At 41.8% G+C, this 13,003-nt stretch overlaps 1 protein-coding gene across 1 annotated transcript in view; it reads right to left on the reverse strand.

Annotated features, from left to right (window-relative positions):
• Positions 1-13,003, reverse strand: part of smurf2 (SMAD specific E3 ubiquitin protein ligase 2) — a 51,628-nt gene that overhangs the window by 16,700 nt on the left and 21,925 nt on the right. Inside the window, exons 2-7 of the mRNA XM_086170929.1 lie at positions 9,738-9,776; positions 8,435-8,543; positions 3,937-4,070; positions 1,750-1,815; positions 1,398-1,482; positions 1,176-1,259 (exon numbers count right to left, since the gene is read on the reverse strand). Of these exons, the coding sequence (XP_086027055.1) occupies positions 1,176-1,259; positions 1,398-1,482; positions 1,750-1,815; positions 3,937-4,070; positions 8,435-8,543; positions 9,738-9,776 (517 nt within the window). The remainder of the gene's footprint in view (positions 1-1,175; positions 1,260-1,397; positions 1,483-1,749; positions 1,816-3,936; positions 4,071-8,434; positions 8,544-9,737; positions 9,777-13,003) is intronic.

Below are 13,003 nucleotides of genomic sequence, written 5' to 3' on the forward strand. Positions count from 1 at the left end.
GATGGGAAGAAGGTGGTGGGGCGGTGAGAGGATGAGAGGGACAGAAAAACTCAGGAGAGGGGAAATGTTGCCACGACAGCAAATCATGAAAAATAAAAGTATGACTTTAGTGATAAATCTCCAATTTTATAGCTTGGTTCTAAAAAGTACATCATTCCACATTTGCATTCCATCTCTAAATGGGGTAAACAGAGGTCTTGATTAAAGAAAGAGGTGAAAACTTCATACTTTTTGCTTCCGTGCATGCCAGTGGATGTTATCTGAATGAAGGACAGTGGGGACAGTCGTGCTGACGCAGATTTATCACAGCAACTGAGGAAATGTGCAGAGATTATATAAATCTCTTACCGAGTTTAAGATACGGTCCCTTGTTATTTGGGTATTACATCTTATAAGTTACTTTTGGTAGTTAGAATACTGACAGCCATAGTGTGTTTTTATTCCTTCTATACCCAAAGTAATCTTTCACTGAGAATGAGCGAGGGGATCTGGATGTTTCAAACTTTTCTTGATATCCCCCCCATCAATTTTATGGATAAAATAGTTCGACTGGGCAGTGGTTCTTCCCTTTCTTCCTCTGAAAATTTGAATTCTGCAAATGCCTAACATCTATGAGAAAATACAAGCAGCACTCGTACTTAATTTTATGTACTAAACTAACTAGTAGTGCTACGGCAATAAGCTGTAATAAAATAATTTTTAAAAAATGATGTGAAATAAAGCAAGAAAAGCCAATATCTGTGTTGATCGTCAATCGCAGTAGTCTGGTCTCAGTGGAGATGCGCCATATTTTGAAGCAACACAGATTTTTTCAAAGTAATACCATAAAGTTTGAATGGATCTTTGAGCTCAGTTCAAGCCAGCATTTAAACACAATGGTATTCATTCGCCTGAGGTAAAAACTGACGTCAAGACAGGATGATGAAGAGGAATGGTGGCCGACAGGGAAAATAAAGTACAAAACGCAGAGAGTGAGCGGAGAAACCCCCCTCACTTCTTGGCTGGTTAACTTCTCTGGCTCTTCCACGTCATTAAACAGCACATCCTGGAGAGGTCAGTCACCTTTTCTAAGCTTTGGACACAGTTCTTCAGTTGCGATGATCTGGGGTCAGTGATGAGGTCTTCCATGTTTGATTTAAGGCGTCTGGGTTCTCTGGGTTATAAAGTGTGCTCACCTGGTGGGCCTCTCCCACTGTGTTGTTCGCGTGATGTGGTTCAAGTATTGGATTCGTCCAGATGCGGTTCTCCGTTCCTCCCAGCTGGCAGCAGAACATGCGTGCACAAAATTCCATAGATTTTTACCCCCATAACTGAAGATGCCGTTTATAGTTAAGGATTTGCAACAACTTTGATAAAGCTCTCGCTGAGATGCCGGACTCCCCCTTGAAAGAGCGTACCCATCTGGAAGATCATTGTCAAACAGCCGACTGCAGTCAACCACAGGGCCTCCTGTGCCTATCCGGTCCCGAGACTGCAAGCTCACTGCAGTAACACATGGCAGACAGATTAGCATACTATGATTACTAGACAGCAGATTACAGTGAAAGCCATTAATTGAAGTAATACATTACATGAAAGTTGTACATTTTTTATGTAACAGGAATGGTGTCGTAGGACGGTATAGCAATCGGACCTCTATGTCTTCATTTTAAATGAGAAGTCTAAGGAATGCATGCAAGTTTTTGTTAAAGTGACATTACTTGCGCTACTCCTCGGTAGCCTCGCTGATCGATTTTGATGTGAACTCACCCACTATCTGGCCTCGAACTGTGTCGCTGTCATTGGGACTCAGCTTGTTCAAGTCTAGTCTCTGGTCTGCGGAGAAAGAGCGAAACAAAATTCTAAAGGCAGGGGAGGTGGAAGAGGTGAAAGAGACACACAGGGATGAAAAAATAAAAAAGATAGATGGAGAGAGAATGGCGGATATGGACTCACCTGATGAGAGAGGACTCATCAGATAAAGGTAAACTAAAAATGTGCCAGGATGCATTTTTCCCCACCGGCCAAGTCCGACTGTTCAGTATCACTTACATCACTCAGTCAATACTTCTCTGGCTTATTGTCTGTATCACATGCTTCTGCCTATAGATTGCACATTGAGTGTACCCTGAAAACAGATGGTTGAGGCTATGGAACAGCCACAGGCACTAAAAATCGCACTGAGCGTCGGTACGGAACGGGCTCCAGTTCATATGCAGAGGTCAAACATTTGACAAATTTCAGTACAAAGCCTTCACTATTCCACTCAATCTTAGCATGAACATGAACTTCTGCCAAAGTCTGGAAACTCTTTGTCTGAAGTTCTTAAAGTCTGTGGAATTTGAGAGTGATGGAAAGAGAGAGAGGGAGAAAAGGAGAGAAAGGAAGAGAGAGAGAGAGGGAGAGAGATCAGGCAGAAAGGAAAAAAAAAAAAACAGACAAAAAAGAAGTTGCCTGCAGACATGAGAAATGCCACTATCTGCTCTCTGTTGTCTGGGTGTCATGCAGATCAGCTCAGGATGTCTGTCTAGACTAAACAGGGACCAAAACAGGCAATGGTCAGACCATTGCAAGGCTGGCCGGAGGTCAGCAGCCGCAGAGAAAGCATAAAGCACACATTGATGTATTCAGAGAAGTGCTCTCACACATTTGGATTCAGAAAAATACATGTATTAAAATACACATGTAGTTGGACAAACAGAGCCAGAAGCGGTGACACTTTGCAATTACATAGAAATGTTACAGTCCAACCGAGAAACTAGAATTATATACAAATGGGAGTGAGGCCAGTGTTGCTCTTTAAGGCCCAACGGAGGAGCCAACACTGCGACTGCTGGTAAATGCACACAAAAACACCAAACAAAAGAATGACAAACACACACAAGAGGAGAAAAAAAAAGAGTGACCACAACAGAGAGCGCATAACAAATCTACACTTACACTGAAATAGCTGTACAATTATGCATGTCTGCGTGAAATGACCGGTTGTCTAGATCAGCAGACAGATATAGCTGGAGGTTGGTCACAATGGCATTTTTTGTGTGTGTATGTGTACATGCTGCTAGTCTGTGCAGGAAACTGAGGGGTGAGCAGGAGGCCAAGGGAGAGAGGAAATGCGGAGGCAAACCACTCACAGCTGTGGCACAAGATTCAGGTTTCCTATATCGCTCCAGGAAAACAGCGGTGTCAGGGGCTTCTAGGAAAAGCAATGGGATTCTTTCCCGCTTGTACCCCCCCCCCCCCAAAAAAAAGAAACAACAAAAAAACCTGCGGGCACCGAGAGCAGGTAACCAAATGACGTCGCGCAAGCGTCACCCCAAGCTTCTTTTGTCGCGGCCACAACTGATTGGCAATGCATCCACCTGGGCTCCTTCACAAAAGCCTCTGTTTTAATTTATCCACATAAGGTCTGATGCAGTTGTAGAGGTATGTTTCTTAGCTCTTCCACTTGTGAAAAAAAAGGTCTAACAGTCCCGGACCTAGATCCGGCCTCTTATGGAGGCGGGAGACAAAACGGGACTCTTTGGTTCACTTTAATGGCTGGAGCTTCAGGGTAGCGTTAGACCTGCAGTGCACAATACAACCTACGTCGTCTGTCGATACAATATAATTTCATCATTATTCTGGGTGGAGCCTCCGGATATTACTACCACGATGAAGGTGTTAGAACAAATGTGCAAAATGTTCATCAAACGATTTGACATTGTATACCATTTTAATAGAGTTAGCCATGTCAGCAAAAAAAGAGTGGTGATTGGAAACTTGCTTGATAGCAATGTATCTCGACTTGTCATGTGTCCTATTATATAGGATATTCTATCTATAAATGGTAATTAACAGTGAAGTAGCTTTTCCAATAATACCAAAGCAAACCCCTGCATTGCTTGGCGCAGATTGTATGATGTTGAACGTGTAGCTGGACAAAGAAAGGTTTGGTTGTAGGAGTGAAACACTTACAGCCGGTGTCTTTAAGGCGGTTGATAGCATTGGATAAAAGGCGAACGCAGCCCAGGAAGCCCGCCCCTTGCTTCTTGTGGATCTTCTTGTGGTTCCACACGCTAATAGTGATGGAATCGGATTTTCCAATGTATCTAAAGGAGAAAAACGTTGAGCAATAGTCAGACAAATTTCTCAATGAGGCCTGAACCCCGTCGGTACTGAAGCATCAGCCTGTTTAGTTATTCTAAGTTATCGCCATATGAGACAGCTAATGTTTTGACATGGATTTTTGCAAGTCTCAATCAGCATGTCATGGCAGAGGAGACAAACCAATAAAACAAAACAAACAAAAAAAAACTAGTGGTAAGTTTCTTGGCCGAGGACACATTCCAGGACACAGCAGCATCTAGGCAGCAGAGGGTTAGCAGCGTGGCAGATGAGAGGGGTTTTCCCTACCGGTGATAATGAATTTGTAAACCTGACCCGGAGCATCCGATTATGAAATGTGGCCCCGAAACTATGAAAACAAAAATGACCTCAGCGTAATGTCGATTCCAGAAATGTGTCAGACCTTATTATCAGTGCAGAGGCAAAATCGGGCTCTCATCTCCCGGGCTGCAGGTCGTGTGCACGTTATTCGAGTGTTTGCTTCCATTAACAGAATATTTGAATTTAGTGAAACAATGCATTTTCACTGGTCCTTCCCAACCTGCTCCATTCCTCAGTATTTTCATGAAATTAAACCTGATACTATTTATGAATGGTTGTTTTCGCTTTAGAGGTAAAAAGTTTAACATTGCTTTACTGTGTTAATTCAAAATTAATTAACACAGTAAAATGAGACTGGGACACTGAAGTGTTTAGCGCAGGGGGCCCCAAACTTTTTCCTGCGAGAGCCAAATAACTTTTCCCTTCTCTGAAGGAGGGCCGGGCCAATTTGTAACAAAAAGTGTGACGATCGCCAAGGTGTCTAACGTAAACATTTATTGCTTTCCAGAAAGCCACACATAACCAAAAATTTCTGGGATCTTGACAGTGAAAAAAAAATCTGAAAATGAATAAGATTATGAATGAAATAACCAAAATTATTTATGAAATAAATAATAATCAAATAACCCTTTTCAAGTTTTTCCAGATAAAAACTTTCTTGTAGACACAACTGTTTGCAGCTTTCTCATATCAAATTCACAGTGAAAACCAGAAAGCAAGCAGGCTATGAAATCGAAGTGATACCAACACCTACCGAGTCAAATACGTTTACCAGGTTAAATACTCTGCATTCTGAATCTATTTTTCTCTTACCCAATCTTTTTGCCATTATTCCGTGTTATTTGACAAGGGCGTGTCTAGGATTTTTTTTTTTTTGGGAGGGGTTTCAGATAAGGCACAGACTGGAGAAAGGTAGAATAGAATGTTACGTTCTATGCACGTACAAGTCACGATAACGTGGGCAGAATTAAAAAAAAAAAATCATAATGCATCTCTGGCATTGTTCAGTGGCCGGGCAAAATGTGGCGGTGGGCTGCCCCCAGGCCGTAGTTTGGGGACCACTGGTTTAAAGAGTATTTTACAGTAAACTCTGCAGTTTCTGCCATTAATTGCACATCTTAAAACCAAAAGCTGAAAATGAATTATGAAGTGGATAAAAAAAATATATATATACTGAAAGACAGGACAAATTACGCAGCTGTCATGTAAGATGACTATAGAAATATAGACAACATGGGTAGATGAGGGATTATTATCAAAAAGAAGGAGAAGTACTGTTTTGAAGGGTAGATGAGGCGGCTTTTGAGTTGATGTACTACGGAAAGAAGTCGCACTGGGTTCAAGCAGGTAGCCCGAAAAAAAAAATTAAAGAATGAAGGAAAAACTAGAAAGGCACGCGTAGAAAATACATGTGCCAAAATCTACTGGGTTTTTCCGTGGCACATGTGACATCCCCGAGTCTACTCCAGGATTTTTATGTAATCCTGCTGGCGAGAAGAGCAGCCACCTGGTGAAGTTAAAACTAGAAAAAAATAATAAAAAAAATAAAAAAAAATGTCATGAAGCGACTCGAGCGGACACTGAGTCGAACAGACAGTATCCCGGCGGCACCTGTAGTGCATATGCACCAAAGTGAGACCCCTCAATGATCTTCGCCCCCACACAGGTGTAGCAGCCTGAGCGAGGGTGTGATTGAGACAACAACAAAAAAAACAAAAAAAAAAAACAAAAAAAAAGAAAAAACATCTGAAACTATTTTGGCACATCTGCTCGGGTGGGCTCCCTCTTTCAGCCGAAAACTAATCATCTGTACGATTCGCCGAGCTGCATCCCAGTGTAATTATCATGCCGCTTACCGAAAGGGATATGAAACAATGGGCTGTGAGTAAGACGTCTGGACATTTTGAGTCAATGCCAAATGCCTGTCTGGGGTGTAATGTGAGAGAGTTGCTATATCAGACAGACATGGCGAGAGGGAAGTATTAGAACCAAACTCAAGCCACCCTGCTATGAGTTTTAATAGCAGCCACAGTTAATAAGGAGAGTCTGTGCGCGCGCCCAACACACACACACATGACAAAAGCTCGAAGATCGTCACATCCTTCCTGATCTTTAGATACTGAGTAAACTCAATCGTGACCCCACAGTTATTTTTGTTAAACAGTTTTTTTTTGTTTTTTTTTTGTGTTCTTATGATTTCTGCATTGCTTGATTTTGGTTTGTTTTTTCAAAAAAACAAAAAATAACTTTGCTGTAATAACTTGTAATAACTTGTAATTTTCTCGATGTATTTCTTTCCAACAGTTCTAGGATAAAATCTAAAAATCTGAAAAATATTTTGTGACTGCCCTATCTGAGTCCTGTGACACAGTGGGGGGTCTCTATGGCCCCTTGGGAAACAGCTGCACCACGGTATCTTTCAAGTCTATAAAATTAGAGGGCTTTCGTCCCGACAGCATATGGCTGATGCTCTTTTGCATTTTGTCAACAATTTTCTATCAAGTATACTTCCAATAAAGAAACCAAGACCTCATTCGAGGTACTGAGTGAGGGTATTAGTTCCGAGTGCCTACTTGGGACAACTGTGCCCTTTTGATAAGTGCAATTCATAACTTGCGCGCAATGCAGGAACCCACAGGGGGTTGCAAGCTGCGTGTGGTCACCGTAGGCGCACGCAATGCGTTACTTTGGCCAGTTGGCTGAATTCCAAAACGAGGAACTCAGATCATGACAAGTACTTTATTATAAAATTTTGATTTTCCAAAGTATAAACTGCATTTTCCGGTCGGTAGACTTTCACCGGACTCCAATTTGAAGTAGCGCTTAGAAGAATCGACGCGCTTTCAGCAGAACAATGTGACGAATCTTCTCGTGACCACGAGGACGAACGCCGCGCCAAATGATGAGCGAATGAAAGCAGAGGGTCGACTCGGCGAACTCTTAGGAGCGGCAGCCGGCTCTCCTTGGCATACTGGCCACATCCTGTAACAAAACTGAAAGGTCACGGTTTCCTGGGTCAGTGTGTTGGCGGAGTCTGACCAATGAAAGCACAGCTCTAGACAAACACGCATGGTCAAGGGAGCACACCGAACAAAAAGGCAGTCATTGCCGACAGCTTTGATGCTCTGGGGGTTTATTTGGAACATCCGTTGTTGCAGGTCGGACGCGTGATCCAACCAGCCAGCTAGCCAGCTAGCCAGCTAGCTAGCTGGCTAGCTGGGATACATGGGTAAATTAAAAGCTCTTTCTTACAATTCCCCAGGCAGATAACTGCTGCAAGTTATTACAATAAACACTACCGGCAAAGGCATTAATAGTGCTGTTGGAACACCTCTTTTACACTATGCTCAGCTTAGTGTTAAAAACATGCAGCTCAGATGAGCCTGGAGTCTCTTTCTGTTCATCAAATCTAAGGTGAGCATGTGTGTATTATGCGTCACCTTCTTGTCAAATGTGACAAGACTAGCTAATTTACCAGGCCATGTAGAAAAGGACTCCTGTCTCCCAAGCAACCAAACAAACGGAGACATGTGCTTCCCCTTGCTTTTGGCTACGTATGACGGTTGGATAAACACCGTCTGAACACTGGAAACTTTCACTCTCACATTTTCACTCACGCGCTCACGCTTACTTTTTTCCAGGTTACTTGCAGAGCGAACCATCTTTGGGGAAAGGCAATCAGGGTGCAACAAGACATGCACATGTTTCAGTCAATGGAAGAAAATACTATTGGAGTCATGCCCTTAGTTTCTGTGCTTTAAATACTGTTCCAAGGGACATTTTTAGACTGTTTGCTGGCGCTGAAGGTTTATGTCATTATGCAAGCAGTATTTACATCTGTTACTGTTCAAGTCCTGACACTTCTAAATGTGCTCACTCATCAAGTTTAAATAAAAAGATAAAAATTACAGGGCATTTGAATTACTGTCTGTGATCAGATCTTTTTTGGGCTCGGTGCTTGAGTGAAGCAATAAGTCTTTTTTTTTTTTTTAACCCCCCTCTTTTGGATCTGACAGGTGGTACTCACAGGTCATAGTGTTGATTCCACTTTGGGTCAAGCGTGTTCCTCACAGTGTCTGTCGAGTGGCATTGCCCCGAGCCATCCACAACCACCTTGGCAAAGGGATCAGGGAGACCTGCGCGGAGAAAGCAGAAACAAGACATGCTCAACCTCTGCTATGCGACAGCCAGACCAACACTTTCAAAAGGCACAACTAACAACATAACATAACGGTGTCAACCCTGGCACTCAGATAACTTCAGAATTTGTGATCCATATACTCAGTCTCCCTGTTATTCCCATTTTTATGTTAAAGTTATCCTCAACAATCCTTAACAATGGATTTCCTTGATTGATTTATCCATCATGCAACTCATAATAATTTCTTTGAATAGTTTTCTTTCAGCATTAAGATGACTGGTTCTGGCAGCTGTTAACACTGAGATATGGAGTAGAGGGATGCAGGAGACCTGACAGAAAAACACCATGTGTATGATGACGGATGACAAATAAGCACAAAAATGGGTTCAAAAAACCCAGACATTTTTATCTATGGATTCTGAGCTGCAGCCTGCCAGCTCGGTAGCTGAATGTTTGCTCAGCTCCTGAGCTTTGGAATGGCAGGAATGGGCACCATAGACGCTGCCTGAGTGAGCAGAAGACCTTTACATGTTCATTCACCATGACAGCCTGACCAAAACACATCAAAACACAACACTATAGACATCTTCCCATGTGTATTTAAGACCCCAAGAAAGTTAACAGGCTCGTTTGCACACAATCATACATACAGGACTGTCTCAGAAAATTAGAATATTGTGATAAAGTTGTTTATCTTCTGTAATGCAATTAAAAAAACAACAATGTCATACATTCTGGATTCATTTCAAATCAACTGAAATTTTGCAAGCCTTTTATTATCTTAATATTGCTGATTATGGCTTACATCTTAAGAGAGCTCAAACATCCTATCTCAAAATATTAGAATATCATGAAAAAGTAATTTTTGTTTTTTTAATTGAATTACAGAAGATAAAGAACTTTATCACAATATTCTAATTTTCTGAGACAGTCCTGTACACATCCCGTGTTTTAGTTTCATTAAAGTATTGCATTGGCCACATGACTGAAAGAGAAATAACTTAAGGAGTTTTTAGTCCGCATTTGTATTTTAAAAAGGGATGTTGATCTCCCCGGACAATGCTTCTCTACTTCCAGAATCATTTTAGTTTCAAGAGGTGCTTATGGTTCATGAATCACAGAAAATCAAACTGGGACCAAGATAGAATAATTGCATTATCATGAGCAGCTGTGATTGGTAGATACTCACGGAAGAAGTCCTTCTTCACCAGGTTTTTGGCACAGAGGACTAGAGGAGAAAGGGAGAGCAAGGCTAGCATTAATTTAGGACAAACAGGCACCTTGTTTCAGATGTTGAACAGACTTTCGGCAAATTCCCATGATATTACACACATGAGAAGCGTGTCCAAAACGTAGCCATTTCCAATCCTATCTATTACACATTTGTAACAGCTAATTTAATTGCTTAAATGATCAGTTTAATTTTGGGAGCACTAGGCCTGAAAAAGTGGCAGGAACATGCATGAGGAAATATCAGAAAACATCCAGAATTCTACTTGGGAGTAAATTGTGCTAAATGAAACCACTTGACTGTCATGAGCCACACAGTTCAACTTCAGGGATTCAAAATTAAAAATTTCAAATTCAGGGATTCAACTTCAAATTTACAGGGATTCCTTTTTCCTCCGCTTTATTGCATTTTATAGCCTAAAAATGAACAAAAGGAAATCCAGTTCAGTGTGGTTTGAATGAACTATGATATAGTCTTCTTTACATTTTGGAGTTCCCGTGAGACAGAACATCACATATCTAGTGCACAGCAGGCAGCAAAAGAACAATTCATCAACTCAGAGCCATGTGAGCACCTGGAAAAGGGTACGGTCCTGCTAACTGGTAAGCGTGAATGTATGATGATGTTGCAGTCGAGTTTGGGCCATCTGGATTTAAAATAAACTTTAGTCCATAGTGTAAAATATCATGCTTATTTACTGTAGTGTGTAAAACAGATGATAGCACTGAAACATTATTGTCTCAAAGCGGCTGTTAGACAGCTTGAGAAATTGTCAAAAATACTGTATATAAAGCATAATGCAAGCCCTGCTCTGTGTTGAGGATAAATAAACTTGGGTCATTTTTAATAATTGCAGAGGTGAGGCATGCCGTTGTGTGAGTCAATAAAAAAAACGTAATCTTGCGTCACCCATGGGCAAGGCAAAACAGTCTACACGCAAAAAAAGGAATCTGACAAACACGAGGATAGAGCAGTAGTAATTCAATCAACCATTTCTATCTTAGCAGTATTGCGTTGACCAGTGAACCATGCCATGATGCATTTCCAATGAACAGGGCGAATGTATGTACCGGTACTGTATAATAGCAGGTCTGCAGAAATCAAAATTACTAAGGAATCGGTGCAGCAATATATCCAATTCACGTATCAATAACTAAATTATTCGCATTAAACATCTACAAAACATGATGTACAAGGAACACATGCACGTACAGTTAAGGGTTTCATGACTAAAGCCAAATTAAAGATAGGGGGAATAAAAACAGATGGTTAAACTGGACGCATACCCTCATGGGGGAAGGGAGGAGGGTGCAGAACATGCTCGACAGATGAGGAAGAATTTCTTTCCGCAAACATTGCTGGGAATGTGTTACCTTCTAGTGAAACCGACCTCATTTCTAACACATCTGGTATGCATTTCTTCACATTGCACTCTTTCTGAACACATTGTCTATCATATGCACATGAGCAAGGCCGCGAGACAGCCTGGCGTTTAATTAATTCGCAGGTATGTCGATGAAGAGGAAAAGGTGGCTGCACAATTAAAATGCTTTAAAGGAGAGTTTATATAAATGAGGTGAGCGTTTCCTTTGCATTATCACAAAAGTTCTGGCAACATTCAACAAGTGTATGAAAAATAGAAGAAAAAAAGTATTTATAGTGCTTTGAACCAGAAGGTGGGGGTGTAATCAAACACTTCGTCCGAGTCTTAAAGTCATAAAGCCGCACAAAATCTAGAGAAAAATGTGATCAACCAATAAAAGATGCCACTCAAGCGTGAAGAGAGCCAGCAGGAAATCCACCATTCGCATACAAGAGAGAAACACAGAATTGACAAAATGACTAGGCTCTCGCATTTGGCCACCTCAGACCAAACCAATGTAAGCAGAGGGGACCTGCAGGTTCTCTTGAGTATATATGCAGTCCTTGGTCAGCCACGTAGCAGAAAGACAACACTACAATTAGACCTATACAGGCCACTTGTGACAACATACAAGGGGGTGAATTACAGCTGAAAACAGGAAGTTAATGCCTGGATTGGAAGATGGTAGGACACAAAGGCAGTGGTAAAGCCAATTAGATACTATAGAGCAGTAAGAATTTGAGCAGGAGGACTGTAATTACGAATCAAACCATCAGAATAGAAAACTATTCACTAAATGGGAGTCATGAGACATGCAACAATGAATTACTGTATATCAAAGTAAGGGATGTGTGGGCAAAGAGTAAAAACAGCAACCTGCTGTTTGAGAGGACTATCTGGAAAGGTGTAACCCGTTCAGGAAAACAAAATTTGGGGCAAGTGTGTGTCCATACACAACAGAGGGCAATGTGAGATTATCTTGCAGTAGTACTATGTTTTTTCATACAACTAGATCATCTTCCTGGGACAAATTTTTGAAGAAAGGGTCAGTTCGCTTATCGAAATGTTATTTTAGCTCGCAGGTGACAACATGTCTTTCTTGAATCCCCACCTTATCTTAGCAGAGGAGTTTGTGTCCGTTGTCGATCCTGGGTGCTATGTTATGTTAGCATCAGCCTCTGATAGCGTTTCCCAAGGCAAAGAACTTTCAGGTAAGGTTTCATAAAATTTAGAAGTACCCGGATGAATGATGCCATGAGGCAGAACAGCACCTTGTCCAGATTATGTAGACCAGAGCACCTGTCTGGATTCAGGTCAGGAAGGGGCGCTTGATGGCCAACGGCTGGCGGCTAGTACGGTACCCCTGGGGCAAGGCTTGAAAGAGCAACACGGAGCTTCTAACCTGTGTTTTTATGACCCGTAGAGGTATATTTTGGGCAGTAGACAGAGGTGGAGACCTGAGCATGCTGTACCCTGGCACGGCAAACCAGTTTATGGGATGTGGAAGACAACCTCTGAGGTGAGGAAGAGCCACAGCTGGTGAGGAAGATGGAGCAGGTCCAGCTAGAAATATTTGGGCACTCCTCCACGCATAAGCATTGGCACTGGAACCAAAGTCTTGAAAAGGTGTTTCACTTGCTTTTTTTTTCTGTGGTCATTTTGGACATTTCTACACTCATGGCCATGAGCTTTTGGTCATAGCTGAGAGAATGAGGTCTTTGATACAGCCAAAGTAAGTTTCCTGCACAGGGTAGCTTGGCTTAATCGTGGAGATAGTGTGATGAGCACAAACATCCATGGCACAATTTGGACAGGGCTGGTGATTTTTTAAGATGAAAGGACTGGGTCAAGGAATCTTGTT

The sequence above is a fragment of the Fistularia commersonii genome, chromosome 23, assembly GCF_037954325.1.
Source record: "Fistularia commersonii isolate RoL2024-O1a breed Wild chromosome 23, RoL_Fcom_v1.0, whole genome shotgun sequence".
In the NCBI taxonomy this organism is placed as follows: Eukaryota; Metazoa; Chordata; class Actinopteri; order Syngnathiformes; family Fistulariidae; genus Fistularia; species Fistularia commersonii.